The sequence below is a fragment of the Drosophila gunungcola genome, unplaced genomic scaffold (assembly GCF_025200985.1).
Source record: "Drosophila gunungcola strain Sukarami unplaced genomic scaffold, Dgunungcola_SK_2 000044F, whole genome shotgun sequence".
In the NCBI taxonomy this organism is placed as follows: domain Eukaryota; kingdom Metazoa; phylum Arthropoda; class Insecta; order Diptera; family Drosophilidae; genus Drosophila; species Drosophila gunungcola.
This window is the reverse complement of record NW_026453212.1, coordinates 585918-610248: the sequence shown is the minus strand read 5'-3', so window position 1 is coordinate 610248 and position 24331 is coordinate 585918. Positions and strand designations below refer to the sequence as shown.

Genomic DNA, 24331 nt, shown 5'->3' with positions numbered 1-24331 from the left:
CAATAAAATAGGTGAGCTTGTCGGGAAGGATAACTTTAATGTTATTCCGCTTATTCAAACCAAAACCGAAGATGATTTCCGAGCAGTGTCGAAGTACCATTTTTGCGCCAAAAATGTTATAAACATTATGAACAAAAACAAGAAGCCGCAACCACTTTTCAAGGTCGAGCTGGAGCCAGACAGCAGAACTTTGAAATAAACGCAGTGCACCCGATCTACAAGTTGCAGTACCTTCTGCACCGTAGGATCACAATAGAAGAGCCGCACAAACGGAACAGGCCAGTGCAATGCACAAACTCCCAGGAATACGGACATACCAGGGCTTACTGCACCCTCAGGTCAGTTTGTGTAGCTTGTGGAAACTGCCACTACAGAGACTGTCCAGTCTACAAGGAGATGAAAAGTCGGATGCAAAGAGCGACAACGGCACGCCAGAACATCTTCATGAAATCACAAACGACACCCGAAGTTTTCTTCGCAAAAGCAGCCAGGTCATCATTTGGCCCTCCAATTACCACCAACAGAATTTCCTACGCCAGTGCTCTAAGATCAGGCACAGCTCACATAGAGCCGAAAACTGATAACATACAGCAGGCCATGGGACAGCCACAAAGTAACATGGAAACTATGATGATAACTTTGCAACAAAATATGATGGAATTTATGTTCTTCATGAAAACCACAATGCAAACTCTAATGCAAAACCAAAATATCTTGTTACAAATGCTTGCAGCTCAGCAGTCCAAATAAATTATGCCTAGCCTCCGAATAACTCTGTGGAACGCCAACGGTGTTTCACGGCATATACCTGAAATAACTCAATTTCTGAACGAAAATCACATCGACGTTATGTTGCTGAAACGCATCTCACCAGCAAATAAAACTTTCAAATACGAGGATACACGTTCTACGGCACCGATCATCCAGATGGTAAAGCACATGGCGGAACCGGCATCTTAATAAGAGACCGTATCAAACACCACTTTCACCAACGGCTTGCAAAAAATTATCTGCAAGCTACATCGATAAAATTACAGTTGGGCACCAGCAACCTTGCCATTGCCGCTGTCTACTGCCCACCCCGCTTTACAGTCTCCAAAGACCAATTCATGGACTTCTACAATTCCCTTGGAGAGCGATTCATAGCAGGAGGTGATTACAACGCCAAGCACACACACTGGGGATCCCGCCTTGTGACCCCCAAAGAAAGGCAACTTTATAATGCACTCATCAAAACATGCAACAAACTGGATTACGTTTCACCAGGCATTCCTACATACTGGCCAACAGACCCTAGAAAACTACCTGATTTAATTGATTTTGCTCTGACAAAAAATATTTCTCGCAATCTAATATCTGCAAAATCGCTTTCGGATCTATCATCGGACCACTCACCAGAGCTAATAACTTCTAATAAGTTCCCACATCGAACTAACTCCACAGCTCAACTTCAAGGAGGACATCGACTGCTATGCCAATGCACTGGAGTCTGTACTCGTCGCAGCAGCCAAAGTCTCTACACCGCAAGGGAGGGAAGGGCACACACACCAACACAAAACTAACCTTGAAATCGAACAGCTTGTTTTGGAGAAAAGACTTTTGAGGCGTGCTTGGCAAACCAGCAGATCGCCATCCTCAAAACAAAGTCTTAAGGAAGCTGGTCGCAGACTTACCAGGGCTCTAAGGCACGAAGAAGAAAAAGCACAACGCCAGTACATTGAGAAACTTTCACCCACCAGCACCAAACATCCCCTGTGGAGGGCCCACCCAAATCTAAGTGCGCCGGCCGAAACAGTAATTCACGTAAGAGACTCTTCAGGCAGCTGGGCCAGAAGCGACAAAGACAGAGCCTGTACATTTGCTTTACACCTTCAACATGTTTTTCAGCCAAACCCTGCAAATAATTCATTCACACTACCGTCGCCGTCAATTCGAGGTGGAACTGAGACGGCGCCAATTCTGTTCCAAACAAACGAAGTTGCAAAGCAATTAAAAACAAAAAAGGCCCCAGGCGGTGATCTAATAACTCCTAAGATGCTAATTGAACTCCCAAACTGTGCAGTTGAGGTAATTTGTAAACTATTTAACGGGATTACACGACTTGGCTACTTCCCAAAAAAATGAAAAAAGTCGGTAATCATAATGATCCCAAAGCCAGGAAAAGATCACACAATACCAGCTTCATACAGACCGATAAGTTTACTCTCGTGTCTGTCAAAACTGCTCGAAAAATGCCTTCTGACGCGCATAATCCCACATCTGAAAGAGCACAACGTTATTCCGGCACATAAATTTGGATTTCGAGAAAGCCATGGAACAATAGAGCAAGTCGATAGATTAACAACAGTAATACGAACTGCATTCGAGCTTCGGGAATACTGCAGCGTGGTATTCCTTGTCGTTGCGCAGGCTTTCGACCGAGTCTGGCTCGATGGCCTTATGCATAAAATCAGAATGTTACTGCCGGAAAACACTCACAGGATACTTGAATCGTACCTTTACAACAGAGCCTTCGCCGTGAGATGCAACACTACAACATCCGACGATTATACGACAGAGGCTGGAGTTCGTCAAGGTAGCGCCCTTGGTCCAACTCTATTTCTCCTTTACGCCGCAGATATTCCCACGAACGAGCGGATGACTACTTTTACATTCGCAGATGGTACCGCGATCCTAGGTCGGTCCAAATACCCAATTCAGGCAACAACACTACTAGCTGATCATCTCGTGGTAGTGGAGAGGTGGTTATCAGACTGGCGTATAAAAATAAATGCGCAAAAATGTAAACACATAAAGTTTACTCTTAACAGGCAAACGTGTCCCCCGCTAACTCTGAATAACACGCCACTTCCACAAGCTGACAATGTAACGTACCTTGGCGCCCACCTAGACAGGAGACTTACATGGCGGAGACATATCGAAGCTAGGAAAATTCATCTAAAACTAAATTCCAATAACCTCCATTGGCTCATAAACGCTCGCTCCCCCCTCTGCTTGGACTTCAAGGTTCTGCTCTACAATTCAACGCTTAAGCCAGTCTGGACTTACGGCTCCCAATTGTGGGGAAACGCGAGCAGCAGTAACATCGACATTATCCAGCGAGCACAATCAAAAATCCTGAGAACTATCACTGGGGCACCTTGGTATGTTCGGAACGACAACATCCACAGAGTTCTTGGCATTCTAACCGTAAAAGATGAATTTTCAGAACAAAAGGCGTCCTACCACACCAAGCTAACTTCTTATCCAAACCAGCTCGCCAGGGTTTCCAACCGGACCCGATTGCAACGAAATGACCTTCCAGCTCAGCAATAGTTATTAGAGCCCTTACATCCCGCGTCAGTCAACTTGACTGTCAGATATAGCTTTTTAATTTAAGATTTTATATACTTATTGTTAGTCTCAATACAGAGAAGATTCAATAAATAAAATGCATATGTTAAAAAAAAAAAAAATAAAAATAAATACGTCTGAATAATTTAGCGACACACCAGGGAGGATATTTAAAAATTGATCATAGTCATTCCGACAGTTAGGTCGGTATATACATTCAATTAGCAGCTTTTCAGGTTTTTATTTGGCATTTAATTTCTATAAATAAGTATTCTATTGCATTGCTGGTTGAATGTATGCATACAAACGTGGAACTTTACTTTTTATTCACATATATTGCAACCCTACCCCCATGATTATCACGATCAGAGCGATGCAAATTATAACCATCACATTCAACCAAAACATTACATAAATTTGGAACAAACCAAGTTTCAGCCACACATATAATATTGACGTTCGAATTGATAAAGCGGTATCTAAATTATTCAATTTTTCGTGAGAAGCTTTGGGAATTTATATGACACACATTAAGACCAGCCCTCTTACGGGGTCTAGGTCGTGGTTATATCGAGCTCAGACAGTCCTTGCGTGGAGTCTGCGATAAAGGTGGCTGAGCTTCGAACCTACTCCTACCCGCTAGGCGATACACCTTGCCGAAACAACCCAGAGCAAGCTTAGGGAGCCTGCGATAAAGGTGGCAGGGCGAAGAGGCAGAACCTAGTTCTACCTGCTAGGCGAAACAAATAAATCAAGCTAGACTACAAAACCCAAATAATCATCAAAATTCGAACGATCAGGCTAATGCAAATAGCTTTAGTGGTGAAAGTCAAAGTGGCCAAAATAGGATAGACTTACATTTTAATCAAAATGCCTCGGAGACCGAAGACACAATCCCTATGTAAAAATTGTCTTTCATAATAAATTTTATAAAGAAATGGTAGACACAGGATCATCAATCAATATAATGAATAACATTTTTGCTAAACCAAAAGGGATAAAAGAAGATTTAAAAGTGTATACTATTAGAGGTCCAGTAAAAATACATAAAAGTATCATAGTAAAATTAAGTGTAACATGTCCGTCAGAACAAAAATTTTATTTGCATAAATTTTCCGTTAGTTACGATATCCTGTTAGGTCGAAATTACCTAGAAGCTGCTAAGGCTAAAATTGGCTATGAAAACAAAACAATTAAATTAGGCCCCCAAACATATAAATTCCGATACAACAACGAATATATGGAAGAGGATAAGTCCGCACAAAAGTGCCTAAGTCTACCTTCTACAGAAGATCAATCGGTAAACTTCGCGATTAATAATGATTTACGCGAAACATCTGAATAGCGAGGAGATAAAGTGAAATGAAAGTTTAAAGAAGGTTCTGTTTGAATATGGGGTCATTCAGTACAGAGAAGGTGAGAACTTGACTTTCACAACTACTATTAAACACACAATCCAAACTCAGCATGAAGACCCAGTTTATCGTAAGCCATATAAATACCCCCAGAGCGTTGATGAAGAAGTAAAAAGGCAAATCAAAGAAATGATAGAGCAGGGAATAATCCGTAAGTCAAAATCTCCTTACTGTTCACCTATTTGGGTCGTTCCCAAGAAGACCGACGCGTTTGGCCTTTGGAAGATTTAATCTACAAAGATTGTTTAGTTTATTTAGACGATATAATAATTTTATCCACTTCATTGGAGGAACACATCTTACTCTAAAGAAAGTTTTTGGAAAACTTAGGGACGCAAACTTAAAACTGAAATTAGATAAATCCGAGTTCATGAAAAAAGAAACAGAATTCCTAGGTCATGTTGTAACTACTAACGGTATCAAGCCCAATCCAAATAAAACCAACGCTATTAAAAATTTCCCACTACCAAAGACTGTAAACAAATAAAATCAATTTTGGGATTATATGGATTCTATCGCAAGTTCATTCCAAACTTCGCTAACATAGTTAAACCCATGACCATTAAATTGAAAAAAGGAGCAACAATAGACACAAAAAATAAAGATTTCATAGCAGCATTTGATAGTTAAAAGGTACTTATTACTTCAGATCCGATTTTAATCTACCCTGATTTTAGTAAAACTTTTTCCCTAACTACTGACGCTAGTAATATTGCCATCGGTGCAGTTTTGTCTCAAAATCATAAACCCGTTTGTTATGCCAGTAGAACTTTGAACGAACATGAAATAAACTATGCCACTATAGAGAAAGAATTTCTAGCCAAACTATGGGCAACAAAATATTTCAGATCATACTTATTCGGGAGATCTTTTGAAATACTGAGTGACCATAAACCCCTTGTCTGTCTAAATAACATCAAGGAACCAAACATGAAACTACAAAGGTGGAAAATCAAATTAAACGAATTTGATTATAAAATTAAGTATTTTCCGGGAAAAGAAAATCATGTAGCAGATGCTCTATTCCGTCACAGACCATTCAATTATTTCTCTAGACAAATAGATTTAGAGAAGGGAGACAACGATGAAACTGAGGTGAGGCATTATTTTCACAAATTGAAAATCAAAATAACTTACAAGGAAATGACAGGTGATTTAGCTAAAAACATCATTAAAGAATATGTATGCACTAAGAAAAGCGCAATTTATTTCCATAATGACGAGGATTTCTTAACATTCCAATGGGCATATGTAAAGGGTTTTTCAATAGGAGCGCTTCAACTTTTTTTTTGAATAGAACACAAACGATTTGACTTTTCAACTAACTTTTTTTTTTATTATCGAATTTGAACATATACATTTAATTATGAAACTCGATTTCTTTCGTATGACCACCGCGTGCACGTTTTACGAAGTCCAATCGTTGAAACCAATTTTCAACCAATTTTTCGCATAGATCGGTCGAAATTCCAGCAATTTCGCGTTCAATATTGGCTCTGAGCTCTTGCAACGTCGCCGGCTTATTGGCATAGACCAATGACTTCACGTTACCCCAAAAAAAAATAGTCTAGAGGTGTCAAATCACACGAGCGCGGTCCATTTCGCGAAATAACACGCTCATCGAACTTAGTTTTTAATATTGTGATTGTAGCGTGTGCTGTGTGGCCCCGTCCTGTTGAGTATCACTTCGAGCACTTCTTGCTCTCACGGGCACCGGAACATTATGTAGCGAAAACGTAGTCTCAAATTTTGCACTAGACGGTCGATTGTCGAACGGGCTGGTTTGTTAAATGGACCGTAAAATGGCCGTAATGCTCTTAAAATTTGCACAATTTGCAATCGCTGTTCAAGTGTGTAGCGTTCCATGATGAAATGTATACTAATGAAGTTTCATATGTCAAGAGAACAAGGAAAAACATGGCGTCGTTCGCCGTCCCTATCGGAAAAAAGTTGAAGCGCACCTATTGAAAAACCCTTTACAAATAATAAGTTCCAACAATTTAACGAAATTGGTAAAATGCACACATATATTATTAGATATTCTGACTTACGCGGAATTCAAAAACATGATATTAAAAAAGTAAAAGGAACTTCTACACCTAGGAATCGAAAAAACTATCAACTACTTTAAAGAATATTATTATCCAGTTAGCCAAATGTTAATACAAAATATCACCAATGAATGTGAAATCTGCAACATTTCAAAAACGGAACACAGAAATACAAAATACTGTCATTTGAAGTAACTCTAGAAATACTTAACGCAAGAGAACGATATGTAATTGATTTCTATATGGTTGGTAACCAGCAATTTTTATCTTGTATCGAAATTTATTCGAAATTCGCTACTTTAATTGAAGTGAATAGTAGAGATTTGCTGGAAGCAAAATGAGCCATAATGAAGGTATTTAACGATATGGGAAAACCACAAGAAATCAAAGCAGACAAAGATTCAGCTTTTATGTGTATAGCCTTGCAAAACTGGTTAAAATCAGAGGGAGTAGATAAGTAGGTAACAACCAGCAAGAACGGTGTATCTGATGTAGAAAGGTTTCATAAGACAGTAAATTGAGAATTATTAGTAATGAAAACAATATAGCGGACCGATGCACGAAATTCGAAGTAATCCTATATGTGTACAATCATAAAACAAAACACAGCACGACTAATAAAACTCCCGCAGACATTTTTTAATATGCATGAACACCAGATATTAACACTGAATAAAATATTATCAATAAAATAGACAGGTGTTAGCAGTATATTGGAAGCTGTATAGATCAAGTGGATATAAGATGTGACTATTTAATAATTTAATAATAATAACACTTATGTTCCATTCCGATGTTCCAATAATGTAGAATAAGTAGTAAGGACTATGTGAAGATCAAAAAGCTAAGCTGAACAGAAATTAAATAAAATAAAACCGCAAGAATTGAAATAAATAATATAAACCTGCGTCAACAACTTCAGAAGTGGGATAGTCCCATTAATACATTCGCCTACATAGCCATACCTGAGAGCACACATTTTTTTCCGCTTTTATAATTACGACGCCATTCTGAAATGGACAAGACATTGGAAGAAGAAGAAGCACTGCTTGACGCCGCCATAAGGGTTGCTGAGAAGAAGAAAATATTGGCCGGATTGATGAAAAACGTCGACAAAACGACATATGACCTCCAAATGGTGATGCACCTCGTGAGCCCGTTTTCTGCCACTGAAAATGAGGAAGCCCTTAAGTGGATTTTGAATTTTGAGAGAGTCTGCAGAGATATCAACACATGTACAAATTTTCAACTGCGCTGCGTACGAATGTTGATGAAATCGGGTACAGATGCCGACTTGTTTGTGAGTGTTGATCGATCGAACACTTACGACGAATTTAAGACAAATTTCATAAAAACATTCGGTCGTGGAAGCTCAACTGCTGATATTGTATTGCTACTTAAGGAAACCATGTTCAACCCCGCGAAGAACACCGTTATGGGATACATACTTCAGATGGAGGAAATTGCTATGCGTGCAAATATTGACGAAAAATTGACAGTGCAGTTCGTCATTGATGGTTTTCGCGATCGTTCAGCCAATATCGCTATATTGTACACAGCAACAACAATCGCACAATTGAAGGAATTGGCTTGGAAGTATGGCAATCTAAGGAAGAAGTCACACAATTTTCCTCAGCGCATGGAAAATACTGGAGGAGATCGGAAAACAGTCCGGTGCTACAATTGCTCTGCTTATGGGCACTACGCTTCGTCGTGCACTGCGCCGAAACGCGAGAAGGGATCTTGTTTCCGTTGTGGATCCCTCCAACATATGCTAAAGGATTGTCAGCAGAAGCCAGCAAGTGATCCGAGAGTGGTGGGAGCAGCCAACAACCAGCCGATACGAGATGACGAAGAGGAGCCTAATATGTTTATTCCGATTTTTAACCAGGTAGGAGTATATTTTTACACTGATTGCCAACATAAGCCTAACGTAACTCTTCTGTCTGCCATGTTCGATACGGGAAGCGCCATTAATTTAATTCAGCACTCTGCGATTCCTTATAAAAACTTTAGCGATATACTGGTCCCGACGAATTACTATGGAGTTAATGGATTTAAAATTAAAACATTCGGAAAAATTTTTGTCAGGCTCGTTTTTCAAAACATAGAAGAAGAAATTTCATTTTTTGTTGTACCCAATAATTATGTTTCAACTAATGTTCTGTTAGGCCGTAAGTTTTTTGAGAAATTTGGAATAAAATTGATTTCTAAGGATAAGGTAAAAGAAATTGTAGAAGTGAATTTATTTAAGGATAGTGAACCATTGAAAATAGTGAGTATTGAACCAATAAATAGACTTCAGAATAGTGAAACATATAGAGACAGTGACCATTTAGAAAGCAGTAGAGATTTTGAAGAGTTGTGTATAGAAAATGAAATAGTTAGTGACGACAGCATTCCGTATATATATAGTATTGATGTATTTCAGGATGATGAAAGTTTTGACATTGACCCGAAGTTAAGTGATGAAGATCGAAGCGAACTCAGTGAAATAATAAGATTGAATTACTTATGTTTATCTAACATCCCAGCGATCCAACATAGTTATGAAATGAGGCTAAGACTTAAGTCTGAAGAACCGGTACGCACTGTACCAAGAAGACTTTCGTATCAGGAAAAGAAAGAAGTAGATTCAAAAATTGATGAGTTATTGAAAAAAGGATTCATAAGAGAAAGCAATTCACCCTATAGTTCCGCTATCGTTCTTGTTAAGAAAAAATCTGGAGAAAAGCGTATGTGTGTAGATTATAGACAACTTAATAAGATAACCGTTCGAGACGGATACCCCCTTCCCCTCATAGATGACTGCTTAGAGAGATTAGAAGGAAATAAGTATTTTACATTGTTAGATTTGAAAAATGGATACCATCAAGTGAAAGTAGCAGAAAGTTCCGTGCAGTATACAGCATTTGTAACACCTTCCGGTCAATATGAATATACAAGAATGCCTTTCGGACTCATGAATGCACCCGCAGTATTTATGAGATTTATTAACTTTATTCTTCAACCTTTGATTCGCGAAGGAAATGTAGTAGTTTATATAGACGATATTGCTATAGGCTCGAAAACATTGAACGAACATTTTAAGATTGTAGGAAGAGTATTACGAATTTTAGCAGAGTACCGATTGGAAATTAAAATAAATAAGTGCCAGTTCGCTTACAAAAGCATTGAATTTTTAGGGTATACACTGAGTGAAAAAGGAATAAGTCCGAATTATGAGCACACATCAACTATTAAACATCTTCCGATACCAAAAGATCGCCATGGAATGCAGAAATGTGTAGGACTATTTTCATACTTTAGGAGGTTTATTCCGGCATACTCAAAAATAGCAAAGCCATTGCAAGAGCTCACAAAAGCAGGTGTTAAGTATGAACTTAGTGAGGATTGTATAAAAACTTTTGAATATCTTCGTGACAAATTAATTTCATCTCCCATATTATCCTTGTACAACCCAAATCGAGAGACTGAATTGCATTGCGACGCAAGTAGCGAGGGATTTGGAGGAATTTTGTTGCAAAAGCAGAATGATAATAAGTTTCACCCAATAGCCTATTTTTCACAAAGAGCAACAAAACTAGAAGCTAGATATGAAAGCTTTAAATTGGAAACATTAGCTGTAGTTTATTCATTACGAAAATTCAGAATATATTTAGAAGGAATTCCGTTTAACATAGTAACAGATTGTAATGCAGTAGTTTTGTGCCTAGGGAAAGGACGCCTTAACTCGAGCATTGCCAGATGGGCTTTAGAATTGGCTAATTACAATTATACCCTTAAGCATCGTAGTGGAAAGTATATGACTCATGTTGATTCATTAAGTAGATACCCATCAGCCTTAAATGAGAGTTTTGAATATGAACCAGTAGTGAATATCCAAAACAGTGACAACAAAGATCAAATAGTTTCAGTAATTGACAGTGACGACATCAACCTTCAGCTTCAGATAACGCAAAATAGAGATAGTATTATAGTGAAATTGAAAGAACAATTAGAACAAGGAAGTGTGAAGAACTTTATATTAAGCGATGGAATTGTTTATAGATTAGGTGAGAATGATATTGAATTGCTATATGTACCAGCTGAAATGGAATCCCATATAATTAGGAGGGTTCATGAAAATTTATGTCATTTAGGTTCCGAGAAGTGCTTAAAAGAAATAATGAGACACTATTGGTTTCCAAACATGAAAGCTAAAATAGATGCATTTATTGGAAATTGCTTAAAGTGTATCATGTTTACGGTACCCACACATGCGAATAATCGAACACTTCATAATATACCTAAGCGACCAATTCCGTTTGATACATTACACATAGACCATTTTGGACCTTTACCTTCAGTTATATCGAAAAAGAAACATTTGCTAGTAATTATTGATGGATTTACCAAATTTGTTAAGTTGTATCCAGTGAATTCAACGAGTACAAAAGAAGTCAACATGTGTTTTTTTCAAAATATTTTCAATACTATAGTCGACCACGTAGAGTTGTAAGTGATAGAGGTACATGTTTTACGTCATTAGAATTTGCCAAATTTTTATTAGAAAATAATATCGAACACGTTAAGGTAGCAACTGCGTCACCTCAAGCGAACGGACAGGTGGAGAGAGTAAATAGGACAATAAAAGCGATGTTGGCCAAGATAACTGAACCAATTAAGCATGAAGACTGGAGCAAACTTTTAGATAGGGCCGAATATGCCATTAATAATTCAATGCATTCAACTACAAAGGAATTACCCTCAGTATTATTATTTGGAGTTCAGCAGAGAGGTTGCAATATTGACGCATTAACAGAATACTTAGATGATAGAAATGATATACCACAGAGTGATTTAGAAAATGTGCGTAAGAATTCTTCAGATAAAATAGAACAGTGCCAGAAAAGGAGCAAAGAATATTTTCAGAAAAATCATAAAGACCATATAGAATTTGAGGAAGGCGATTTTGTTGTAATGCGAAACATTGACACCACAATTGGTACAAACAAAAAGTTTGTACCAAAGTACAAAGGACCATATATCGTTAAAAAGATATTGCCAAACGATAGATATGTCATAAGTGATATTGAAAATTGTCAAATTAGTCAAATTCCCTATGAAGGAATTGTAGAAGCATGTCGGATACGAAAATGGGCAGATTGGCGTAATCAGTGTGAAATTAACTCCTAATATATGCTAAATTAATTTAATTATATATCATAACTAGTCAAAATTATTACTAACTAAAACATATAATATTAAGAAAAACTTTTATAATATTAGAAACCCACGATCGAGGACGATCTAATTGTGAGGATGGCCGAGCTGTTAGCAGTATATTGGAAGCTGTATAGATCAAGTGGATATAAGATGTGACTATTTAATAATTTAATAATAATAACACTTATGTTCCATTCCGATGTTCCAATAATGTAGAATAAGTAGTAAGGACTATGTGAAGATCAGAATAGGGTAACACTTGAATTGAGAGAGACAATTGGAAGCAGACGTGAAAAAGCTAAGCTGAACAGAAATTAAATAAAATAAAACCGCAAGAATTGAAATAAATAATATAAACCTGCGTCAACACAGGCTAAATGAAAATGGGCACGATTTTGAAGTTAATACGAAATATAGACAATCCCCATTAGTTAAAGCCAATCCCTTCAAGAAAACATGTTTAATAAGACAGGTTGACAATAAAGACTTCGAAGAAACAAATGGAGGCAGGAAAATCACACATTATATGTCAAAATTTAAAAAACAAAAGAAGACTAATAAGAGCAAATATGATAATTCCAGACAAACCGAAGAAGACGAAACATAACCAAGTCATCCATATATTATCCCTGATATTAATCTCGCTTATAAGTACAACCAAGGGATAAAGTATGGAAATATGTCCGATAAACGCATGAATGGATTCAAAACCGGATCAATGGAATTTCCAACAATTTCATCCCTATATTATCCCTGATATTAATCTCGCTTATAAGTACAACCAAGGGATAAAGTATGGAAATATGTCCGATAAACGCATGAATGGATTCAAAACCGGATCAATGGAATTTCCAACAATTTTTGAATACCACCATTTAAGTATAAATTTAACAAATACAGAAACGACATTCGACAACCTACTGGACGAAGCCAAATAATTCCAACACTTTGTCCAAATCCAATATTTAGTTGAAAAATTAAAAAGAGAAATGAATGGGTTAAGAATTGTAAGACGAAGCAAACGAGGGCTTTTAAACGTGGTAGGTTCAGTTTATAAATATTTGTTTGGCACATTAGATCAAGACGATAAAGAAGAACTCGAAACAAAAATTAATAATTTATCAGATCGTTTGTTATGCCAGTAGAACTTTGAACGAACATGAAATAAACTATGCCACTATAGAGAAAGAATTTCTAGCCAAACTATGGGCAACAAAATATTTCAGATCATACTTATTCGGGAGATCTTTTGAAATACTGAGTGACCATAAACCCCTTGTCTGTCTAAATAACATCAAGGAACCAAACATGACACTACAAAGGTGGAAAATCAAATTAAACGAATTTGATTATAAAATTAAGTATTTTCCGGGAAAAGAAAATCATGTAGCAGATGCTCTATTCCGTCACAGACCATTCAATTATTTCTCTAGACAAATAGATTTAGAGAAGGGAGACAACGATGAAACTGAGGTGAGGCATTATTTTCACAAATTGAAAATCAAAATAACTTACAAGGAAATGACAGGTGATTTAGCTAAAAACATCATTAAAGAATATGTATGCACTAAGAAAAGCGCAATTTATTTCCATAATGACGAGGATTTCTTAACATTCCAATGGGCAAATGTAAAGGATTTTTCAATAGGAGCGCTTCAACTTTTTTTTTGAATAGAACACAAACGATTTGACTTTTCAACTAACTTGTTTTTTTTATTATCGAATTTGAACATATACATTTAATTATGAAACTCGATTTCTTTCGTATGACCACCGCGTGCACGTTTTACGAAGTCCAATCGTTGAACCCAATTTTCAACCACTTTTTCGCATAGATCGGTCGAAATTCCAGCAATTTCGCGTTCAATATTGGCTCTGAGCTCTTGCAACGTCGCCGGCTTATTGGCATAGACCAATGACTTCACGTTACCCCAAAAAAAATAGTCTAGAGGTGTCAAATCACACGAGCGCGGTCCATTTCGCGAAATAACACGCTCATCGAACTTAGTTTTTAATATTGTGATTGTAGCGTGTGCTGTGTGGCCCCGTCCTGTTGAGCATCACTTCGAGCACTTCTTGCTCTCACGGGCACCGGAACATTATGTAGCGAAAACGTAGTCTCAAATTTTGCACTAGACGGTCGATTGTCGAACGGGCTGGTTTGTTAAATGAACCGTAAAATGGCCGTAATGCTCTTAAAATTTGCACAATTTGCAATCGCTGTTCAAGTGTGTAGCGTTCCATGATGAAATGTATACTAATGAAGTTTCATATGTCAAGAGAACAAGGAAAAACATGGCGTCGTTCGCCGTCCCTATCGGAAAAAAGTTGAAGCGCACCTATTGAAAAACCCTTTACAAATAATAAGTTCCAACAATTTAACGAAATTGGTAAAATGCACACATATATTATTAGATATTCTGACTTACGCGGAATTCAAAAACATGATATTAAAAAAGTATAAGGAACTTCTACACCTAGGAATCGAAAAAACTATCAACTACTTTAAAGAACATTATTATCCAGTTAGCCAAATGTCAATACAAAATATCACCAATGAATGTGAAATCTGCAACATTTCAAAAACGGAACACAGAAATACAAAACTGTCATTTGAAGTAACTCCAGAAATACTTAACGCAAGAGAACGATATGTAATTGATTTCTATATGGTTGGTAACCAGCAATTTTTATCTTGTATCGACATTTATTCGAAATTCGCTACTTTAATTGAAGTGAATAGTAGAGATTTGCTGGAAGCAAAATGAGCCATAATGAAGGTATTTAACGATATGGGAAAACCACAAGAAATCAAAGCAGACAAAGATTCAGCTTTTATGTGTATAGCCTTGCAAAACTGGTTAAAATCAGAGGGAGTAGATAAGTAGGTAACAACCAGCAAGAACGGTGTATCTGATGTAGAAAGGTTTCATAAGACAGTAAATTGAGAATTATTAGTAATGAAAACAATATAGCGGACCGATGCACGTAATTCGAAGTAATCCTATATGTGTACAATCATAAAACAAAACACAGCACGACTAATAAAACTCCCGCAGACATTTTTTAATATGCATGAACACCAGATATTAACACTGAATAAAATACTATCAATAAAATAGACAAGCTAAATGAAAATGGGCACGATTTTGAAGTTAATACGAAATATAGACAATCCCCATTAGTTAAAGCCAATCCCTTCAAGAAAACATGTTTAATAAGACAGGTTGACAATAAAGACTTCGAAAGAAACAAATGGAGGCAGGAAAATCACACATTATATGTCAAAATTTAAAAAACAAAAGAAGACTAATAAGAGCAAATATGATAATTCCAGACAAACCGAAGAAGACGAAACATAACCAAGTCATCCCTATATTATCCCTGATATTAATCTCGCTTATAAGTACAACCAAGGGATAAAGTATGGAAATATGTCCGATAAACGCATGAATGTATTCAAAACCGGATCAATGGAATTTCCAACAATTTCATCCCTATATTATCCCTGATATTAATCTCGCTTATAAGTACAACCAAGGGATAAAGTATGGAAATATGTCCGATAAACGCATGAATGGATTCAAAACCGGATCAATGGAATTTCCAACAATTTTTGAATACCACCATTTAAGTTAAAAATTTAACAAAGACAGAAACGACATTCGACAACCTACTGGACGAAGCCAAATAATTCCAACACTTTGTCCAAATCCAATATTTAGTTGAAAAATTAAAAAGAGAAATGAATGTGTTAAGAATTGTAAGACGAAGCAAACAAGGGCTTTTAAACGTGGTAGGTTCAGTTTATAAATATTTGTTTGGCACATTAGATCAAGACGATAAAGAAGAACTCGAAACAAAAATTAATAATTTATCAGATAATTCCATTCAAAATCATGATTTATATATGATTATTGATGTTGTTAATAACGGACTTGACATAATAAATAATCTTGAAGAATCTAGAAGTAAGGAAGAACAAGCTGCAGTTTTAATTTTAACCTGAAGCAATTCACTGAATACAACCTAAAGAAATAGTCGAATCACATATAAAATATTACAATACATTTCAGATAATATGTTTAACCACATTTGTAATCACTATAATAAGTTTAACATTATATTCAATTTGCAAATTTAAAAATATTCCAAAGAATATTTAATATCGCGATATTCTAATCGTGAAGAACAACCAATTGCAAGAAATAAGAATGTAAATACTACTGTGGAAAATATTGCAGCAGATAATATTATGTTATACTCTACGTTATCGCCCTGATGACAGGCCAAATTCGAAGGTTGGGGGAGTGACATTCCCATATTCCTATAAGACTCATATATTTAAGCAACGAAATCCCCAAATGTTAGTCCCAGCTTATCACCCAAAACTGTAGACTAAAAAACTCCCCCCAATTGTCACGTTTACACGTTCAAAGACAATCAAAGTTCGGCTCGCAAACACATAAGCTCCTATTTCAATCCAAAGACATTTCAAAGTCATAAAATCTAAGAGCGCACTTGTATCCAAGAGTCAAGAAACTTGAATTCAAGATAATTAAAGTTTCACTCAAAAGAAACCGAAAGTGTTCTCAGAACAATCTCACAACTCACTCAAATCCCGACTCAATCAAATCTCGAGGCTTGATCGCCAAAAGAACCAGATCAGCAAGTTAAGTTCAGTTTGAGACCGCAATCTAATAGGTCGGTGTTCTTCATAAATAAGTAAAGTTTTGTAACAATCAGTTGAATAAAATAAAATTATATTTTTTTTTATTTAATCGGTGTTGCGAACTTATAATTATATATAAATAACTAAATTAATTACTTTTCTCAGAAAAATGTTTTTCCAGTTACTTATATTTAAGGACAACAAAGACTTACAGACGTCACGTAACTAAGTTTTTATGAAGAAATAATTAACACGGACACGAGAATTTTAAATAAATCATCAAAAACAGACATAGAATGGAAAATTTCAATGGATTTAGAGCTCATTGAAATAACATTATCAGAAATAATGCCAAAAATGCAGAAAAGAAATAGGAACTTTATGGAAATGGATAGCAGGAACTCCTGATCATGATGATTTCATAACTGTTCAGAATAAAAAAATCGACTTAATACAAAACCAAAACAAACAATTCACAATTAATTCCAAAAATATTTAATGAGGTAAAATGCATTACTGAAAATTTAGGAAATGTAGTCTTCAATCAGGAAACAATTTTACGAAAACACCGTTTGCGGCTGCTACTATTATATCGGCACGAAAAGCAATATTTAGTATTAACCGGCTTATTTGATATATCAACCTTTAAAATGTTATTTAATAACGATTTACTAGTTTTGTTTTATAAAACTATTAAATGGCGAGAAAGCCAACTGTTATAAAATAAGTGAAGTTAACAAAAATGGTATAGTGCAGCTGAAGTGAGCGGACGTGCTCCGGTAAAAGTTGAAGAAAGTGAATGTTTTTAAAGACAAATGAAAAAATATAAAAACAAAAAAATACAATATAAGCGAAAAGACGCTAAAACAGAACTAAATATTTATTCAATTCAAAAAAATCAATGATATGATAAATACAAGTGTATAATTATTTTATAATAGTGCCAATGAGATCAGTACTTCTCGTATATATCAACTCGCGATAGCGAAGTGCAAAAAACGTCTACTGACGGTCGATAGCCAAAGAGCACGGTCTTGCTCCCCCTCTCTACTTACTCTTATACCTACTTCTACGTTTTCAGTGTAAAACCCCCCCACCATCAGACTCGACCTCTGGAGCTCCAACAATATGCATCAACAACTACAGCAACGACAGCAAAATTAACAACAGAGACAGAAACAGCTCTTATCGCGAAACCGACTGTGAAGTCGTTGACCGCAGCGCCAAACACAACGGCAACAAAAACTCTGACAGGTGAACAAAACCAAAACAAAATTCAACAATCGGGCCTGACCTGGCACCAAGAAATTATGGTGGAAGAGCCACATGAAAGGAACGGCCCAGTGCAATGCAACTGTTAGGAGTATGGATACACTAGGACATACTGCGCACTCCGATCAGTCTGTGAAGTTTATGGAGACTTTCACAATTCCGCAAACTGCCCTGCCTACAAGGAAGATCCCCAAAAGAAGAAATGTGGAAACTGCGGAGGAAATCACACGGCTAACTACATAGGCTTTGTGGTCTACAAGGACTTGAAAAACCGCATGCGACAACCACGGGCCATCAAAATCCTCAAATCGTGTTCACTTATTCAAAAACGACGCCGGAAGTTTTTTTCGGCACGGCTGAAATCCTCATTTGGTCAGCTTAATACTCAAAAGAGATTCTCATACGCCGATGCCCTTTGATCAGGAATGGAAAACCCATAGCAGGTCCCAGGACAGTCACAAGGCACACTGGAATCAATGATGGTTACCATGCATGAAAGTATGATGGAATATATGTCCTTCATGAACACGACCACAAAAACACTGAGTCAAAACCAGAACATAGTGATACAGTTGCTTTCAAATAATTGATGGCAAATCTACGAATAACCATGTGGAACGCGAATGGCGTTTCCCGGCACAAACTTGAAATAACACAGTTCCTGAATGTATATCATATCGACACCTCACAATCAAATAAAACTTCCAAATAAGAGCCTACACCTTTTACCGCACAGATCATGGTAAGCCCAAGATCCCTCGACGGCGACAGACCCCAGGCGGCAGCGCACCCGCCTAGGACTTCACCAGCAGCCCAGGCGAGAAGACCTGCACCACAGTCATTCCCAGCCAGGGAGCGTGGTGTGCCAGCAGGAGCTACCCTGCCAGCACGCCCACCTCTCGCGTCTGGTAGGCCAATCTCTATCAGACAGCTGAAGAAGCAGGACGCTCTTCCAGCCCTGGGACAGCCCGGAGGACTGGACGACCCCAACAGGCGTGGCCTGCCAGGGTCGAAGGTAAAGTGGTACCTTAGGTATCTTATGCAGGGCATGACACCGGAGGAGGCCTTGAAGAAGGCAAAGGAGCCGAGGGAGCAGCCTGCATTGGGGGCAGCACCGGCTGGGGTCCTCACGGGTTCCTGGGCAAGAGGGGCCTAGCACATCAGCAGCAGCAGCGGCAGAAAAGGCAAAGGTGCAGGCCAGGATGATACCTTCCCAGCCCCACCAAAACCAGAAGCCGACAACCGCCGGTCATCGGACACCGTCCGACATACGCGGAGGCCAGCCTGACCGCAGAGGAACTATCCGGGCTCCAGGAGTCGGTCATGGACGAGATGCTCACGTCAGCGTGGAGCGATCCGGTCGTGTTCAGGGGAATCCCCTTCAGGGTGGGTTACCTGATTATCGACTGCCTGGATGAAGGCTGCGGACGTGGAAGGGAGTACCCCTAGAAACCCGCACGGGAGCAGACATCCAGGCAGCTTAGAACGCCACGCTGTTCTGCCCGAGGAACTCAGACCGGACCAATGAGGAGTTACTGGCCTTCATTGGTTTCCAAAACCGTATCGAGACGGACGCCTGGAAGGACATCTCCAGGAAGAACGACGGAGCTGGTGCACTCGTGGTCGTTGGGATGGACCAGACCGGAAGGCCACAAGCTCAACTTCCGGTTTGGCCACGTCACCGTGAGCGGTCTGAAAAGGACTAAGAAAGCTCCGGAAGAGACGACCAATGACGGCATCTGCAAGGCTGTCGAGGATACCCTCGAACCACTGAACGTGGACCCGAAGTTGCAGAGTGGGGAGCAGGATGGACAATCCATCACCAGCATGGACATTGGGGACGACCTAAGGGGATGGACACCCTATGTCATCCCAAGAGCTGGCCCAGGAGCTCCTCCTGGACGACAGCTGCGAGGAAGCCGAGGTTACCGTGATAGACGGTGGTGGAGAGACTTGCTCTCCCTCTTCACCAGACATCACGGAGCACCAAAACTCGGAGTGATGGCTGCAACAAGCAGCACTCGGCTAGCCCAGGTAAACATCTATCGGGCCAAAGCAGCATCTGCTGTCTTGGCGAGGATGTTCACCTCCCAACACCTCGGGCTAGCCCTTGTACAGGAGCCATGGTGGCACCATGGCATAAAAGGCCTGTACACGAAAGACACTAAGGTAATATGCGATGCAGGAGGATTACCTCCCAGATCATGCATCGTTATAAGGAAAGATATCAATTATAGTATCTTTTCAGAGTTCATGAGCAGAGACTGCGTCGCCGTAACCATCAACGGCACAGAAGCTGCACCGAAGCTAGCAGTGGCCTCTGCCTACTTTGCCGGGGAGGAGGCCTGTCCACCGCCAGGAATACCCCGGTTCGTGGACCACTGCCGGACAAACAAGATCCCCCTCATCATAGGATGTGATGCCAACGCGCATCATGTGATCTGGGGCAGCACGGATGTCAACAACAGAGGTCAGCAATTACTAGAATTTATTTTAAACAATAACCTAGAGATCTGTAATGTCGGCGCCAGGCCTACATTTGTTACTAGGGTACGGGAAGAGGTGCTAGACATAACTCTAGCAACCAATTCATTTAAACCCCACCAGAAGAATCCATGTCCGACCACAGGACAATTTTGTTTGAGGTAGCCTTCATTACAAAAAGATGTAACCCTAAAAGAAAACCCAGAAAAACAAACTGGGACAAATTCAGGACAACTCTAGAGCTCAATCTTTCCAACGAACCGTCAGGATACCCTAGACATCCCTTGGTTTTAGATAGAGCGGTAGACAACGTAGGCCACAAAATAGTGAATGCCTTTGAAGACAGTTGACCTCCAGGCAGACAGAAGCGGGAAACAGAATGGTGGAATGCTAGTCTTGAACGACTACGAGTAACCACTCGGAAGCTCTTCAACAAACCAAAAACTGATAGGAACTGGGAACTATACAGGCGAAGCCTGACGCTCTACAACAAACAGATCAGGAAAGCCAAACGGAAAAACTATAGGAACTTCTGTGAGGCAATAAGTAACGTCAACGAGGGCGCGAGACTGCACAAAGCAAATGCTTAAAGTGCAACGGATAGTAATTTAGCCCTGAGGAAAGGGAACAACACCTTCACCTCCACGGATCGGGAGATATTAGAATTGCTATTTGACACGCATTTCACGGGGAGTACTCCCATATAACATAAGGCGTGATCAACATAGAACCCCTAGGACAGTAGCTAGTGACTGGGCAGCAGCCAAGTCTATAGTTACGCCCGAGAAGCTCAAATGGGCTATTGGAACCTTCCAACCATTTAAATCACCGGGATTAGACATGATTCTTACAGCAGGGGTAGGAACTACTCCTAACCCGCCTAAGAAGACTAATGGTGAGAAGCCGAGCCCTTGGATACATCCCAAGTGCATGGTGCAGCGCTAGGGTGGTCTTCATCCCCAAGATCGGGAAGAAAGACATCACCAGCCCAAAGTCCTTCAGACCTATCAGCTTAACTTCGTTTTGTCTTAAAACGTTGGAAAAACTGGTAGACTACAATATCAGAAGAACAGCTCTCAGAGACTGTCCGCTGCAAAACACACAGCATGCATACAGAGCAGGCCGTTCAACAGACACTGCACTTTATCAACTATGTCGCGCCCTAGAAGGGGCAATTGACAGCAAAGAAATAGCTATCTGTGCCTTTCTAGACATTGAGGGAGCCTTCGACAACACATCACATGATGCAGTTCGAGCTGCCCTGTCCAGAAGGAACGTAGACATTATGTATTTGTATTTGTATTTATTATAAAATTTCATCCTAACGCTACAAGTTTGGAACTTATAAGTTAATGCGCTAGTCACTACGAGTTTGCAAATATTTAATTGTTACATTATACTTAAAACTAATTTTCATAAAAACTAACCTAAGTCGCCATTACTACGAGCAAATGGATTGGTAACCTACTTGAATCCAGGCAAGCAATATGTACACTGGGTTCGGATAGAGTGACAATTGCAACCAGCAAAGGCTGCCCGCAAGAAGGAGTACTGTCCCCTTTGCTATGAAGTCTGCTAGTAGATGACCTTCTCAGCAAACTTGCTGGAAAAGGAATCCAATGTCAAGGATACGCCGATGACATCGTGATAATCGCCAGAGGCAAATTTGAAGCGACACTCTGCGACATCGTCCAACTCGGACTAAAGACAACGCTAGACTGGTGTAGGGAGGTTGGACTCAACTTAAATCCTGCTAAGACAGTCATCGTTCCCTTCACAAGGAAGTAAAACTACAGAGAATGAGACAAATCTCACTGCTAGGAACTCCTATAGAAACTAGCCGAGAGGTTAAATATCTAGGAATCACCTTGGATAGTAAGCTGAACTTCGCCTCCCATGTCCAAAAGACATTGGAAAAGTGTTACAGAGCACTCTATACCTGTCGAAAAATTGCTGGGAAATCCTGGGGAACCAGGCCTCAGATATTCGATGGCTATACTTAATGATCGTGAGATCAATCCTCACTTACGGAGCACTTGCATGGGGCAAACGAGCTAAGCCCATCCAGCATGCATAACCAGTTAGGGAAAGCTGCAAAGACTTGCCTGCGTATGCATGACAGGGGCAATGAGGACCTGTCCTACAACTGCCTTAGAAATTCTGGTGGAGCTAACACCACTCCACTGTGTAATTGAAATTCAACGCAAAGCTACACTCCCGAGAATAAGCACTGAGGGCACATGTAGTGGTTGCATTCTAAATAACAGGGATGCGACTAATCTGTTAGGTGAGGGATGAAATGACAGCCGAACTAATCTTTGAGCAGAACTTCACAGCACACCTAGGCAATAAGAAAGATTGGAAGTGCACCCGATGGCTAAACACACCATTGCATGGTACACAGATGGATCCCTGACACAACAAGGCACCACTTGGAGTGGTAGGGCCTCGCATAAAATATCACGAATCCCTTGGCCAATACACCAGCGTATTCCAGGCTGAAGTACGTGCCATTGGACGGTGTGCAGAGCTCAACATACAACGTGGATACAAAGAAAAGGACATATCGATCTATTCGGACAGCCGAGCAGCAATTACTGATTTACATAGTAACAAAATCACCTCGAAGCTAGTCCAAGAGGTGAAGAGTAAGCTAAATATATTGGGCAGCCGAAACAGGCTGGCCCTCAGATGGATTCCGGGACATAAGCATATATCCGGAAATGAACTTGCCGATAAAATGGCAAAACTATATAAAAGAATACCTTAGGAAAGAGGAAGGCGCCATGAGACAAGAACACTGGAGGAATACCCCAGGCCTAAGGCAAGCCAAAACTCAAATTAATACCTACAACAAGAAGAGGTTCAAGGAACTTATTCAACTAGGGAAAAATTCACTTAGGATCGTTACCGGATTACTAACCGGGCACTGTAGACTGAAAAGTCACCTAGGTAAGATGGGAATAACCAGCAGTAGAACTTTCAGATTCTGCGACATAGAGGAACGAAGTCCTAAACACATCATCGCAGACTGTCCGGCTTTAGCAAGTATAAGATGTAAAATCTTAGGAACCAGAACTCTTACACCTGAGCTCCTAGGAAGAATCAACCCACTAAAACTCCTCGACTTTATGAATGGGGGTACAATAGATCTTACAGGTCGCGGTACACTAAACACCACGATACTAATAATAATAATAATAATAATAGTTTGGAGTATGCGTAAATCCGTTTGAATCTGTTTTAGTTCATAAGAAAGATATGGGTGGAATGGATAAGATGAGGTGAGTGAATGAAATGATTCTTCTAACTTCGCCAGAGTGTCTTCATAGCTTTGTAGGTTACCGCTAGTCCGGTTTCGAATGAGATGATTTGTGAATTGGAATAGTCGAGGACTGTAGTTATCCTCAAGCATGTTGGTAAAAATAATCTGAAAAATTATGTTCCTATAATATTTTTATGTATGATTTTTGAGTTCATCTTCTAACATAAAGTTTATTGCTGCTGAGCCAAATGATCGTTCGTTGTTCATTATTATCCATTTCGGCATACCGAAAGCAATTAACATTTCCCTCAACGGATTTTTAATATCTTCAGATGCTCTTGACTCTAAAATTTTTACTTGAACGTATTTTAAAAACTTGTCAATTCCCGTTAAGACTATATGTTTTTCGGTAATATAAATATATATGTGAACTATTTCTCCTGAATAATTAGGAATAGGGGTCGGTTGGATTTCTCCTTTTGGGGGATGCCTGTCGTATTTTGATTCTTTACAAGTTTGACAGGCTTGAACTATTGCTTGAATTTTCTTAGTAAGTTGTGGAAAAAAATTATTCTTCAAAATCTGTAATTTGTAATCTCTATGTGTTCTTTTATGTTCGTGGGAAATTATT

General features: G+C 39.0%; 2 protein-coding genes across 2 annotated transcripts in view; one reads left to right on the top strand and one right to left on the bottom strand.

The window, feature by feature from the left end:
* LOC128264005 (cholesterol 7-desaturase nvd) overlaps positions 1 to 24331 on the bottom strand; it is a 371169-nt gene that overhangs the window by 9229 nt on the left and 337609 nt on the right. The window lies entirely within an intron of this gene.
* LOC128264006 (uncharacterized) lies at positions 7625 to 8881 on the top strand. The gene is made up of 2 exons (XM_052999286.1): positions 7625 to 8690; positions 8768 to 8881. Exons 1-2 carry the CDS (start codon positions 7815 to 7817, stop codon positions 8774 to 8776), a joined length of 885 nt encoding a protein of 294 aa, XP_052855246.1. The 5' UTR covers positions 7625 to 7814; the 3' UTR covers positions 8777 to 8881.

What these genes read in the sequence shown, in the direction of transcription:
- LOC128264006 (XM_052999286.1), top strand. Translation starts at nt 7,815, where the DNA reads ATGGACAAGACATTGGAAGAAGAAGAAGCACTGCTTGACGCCGCCATA.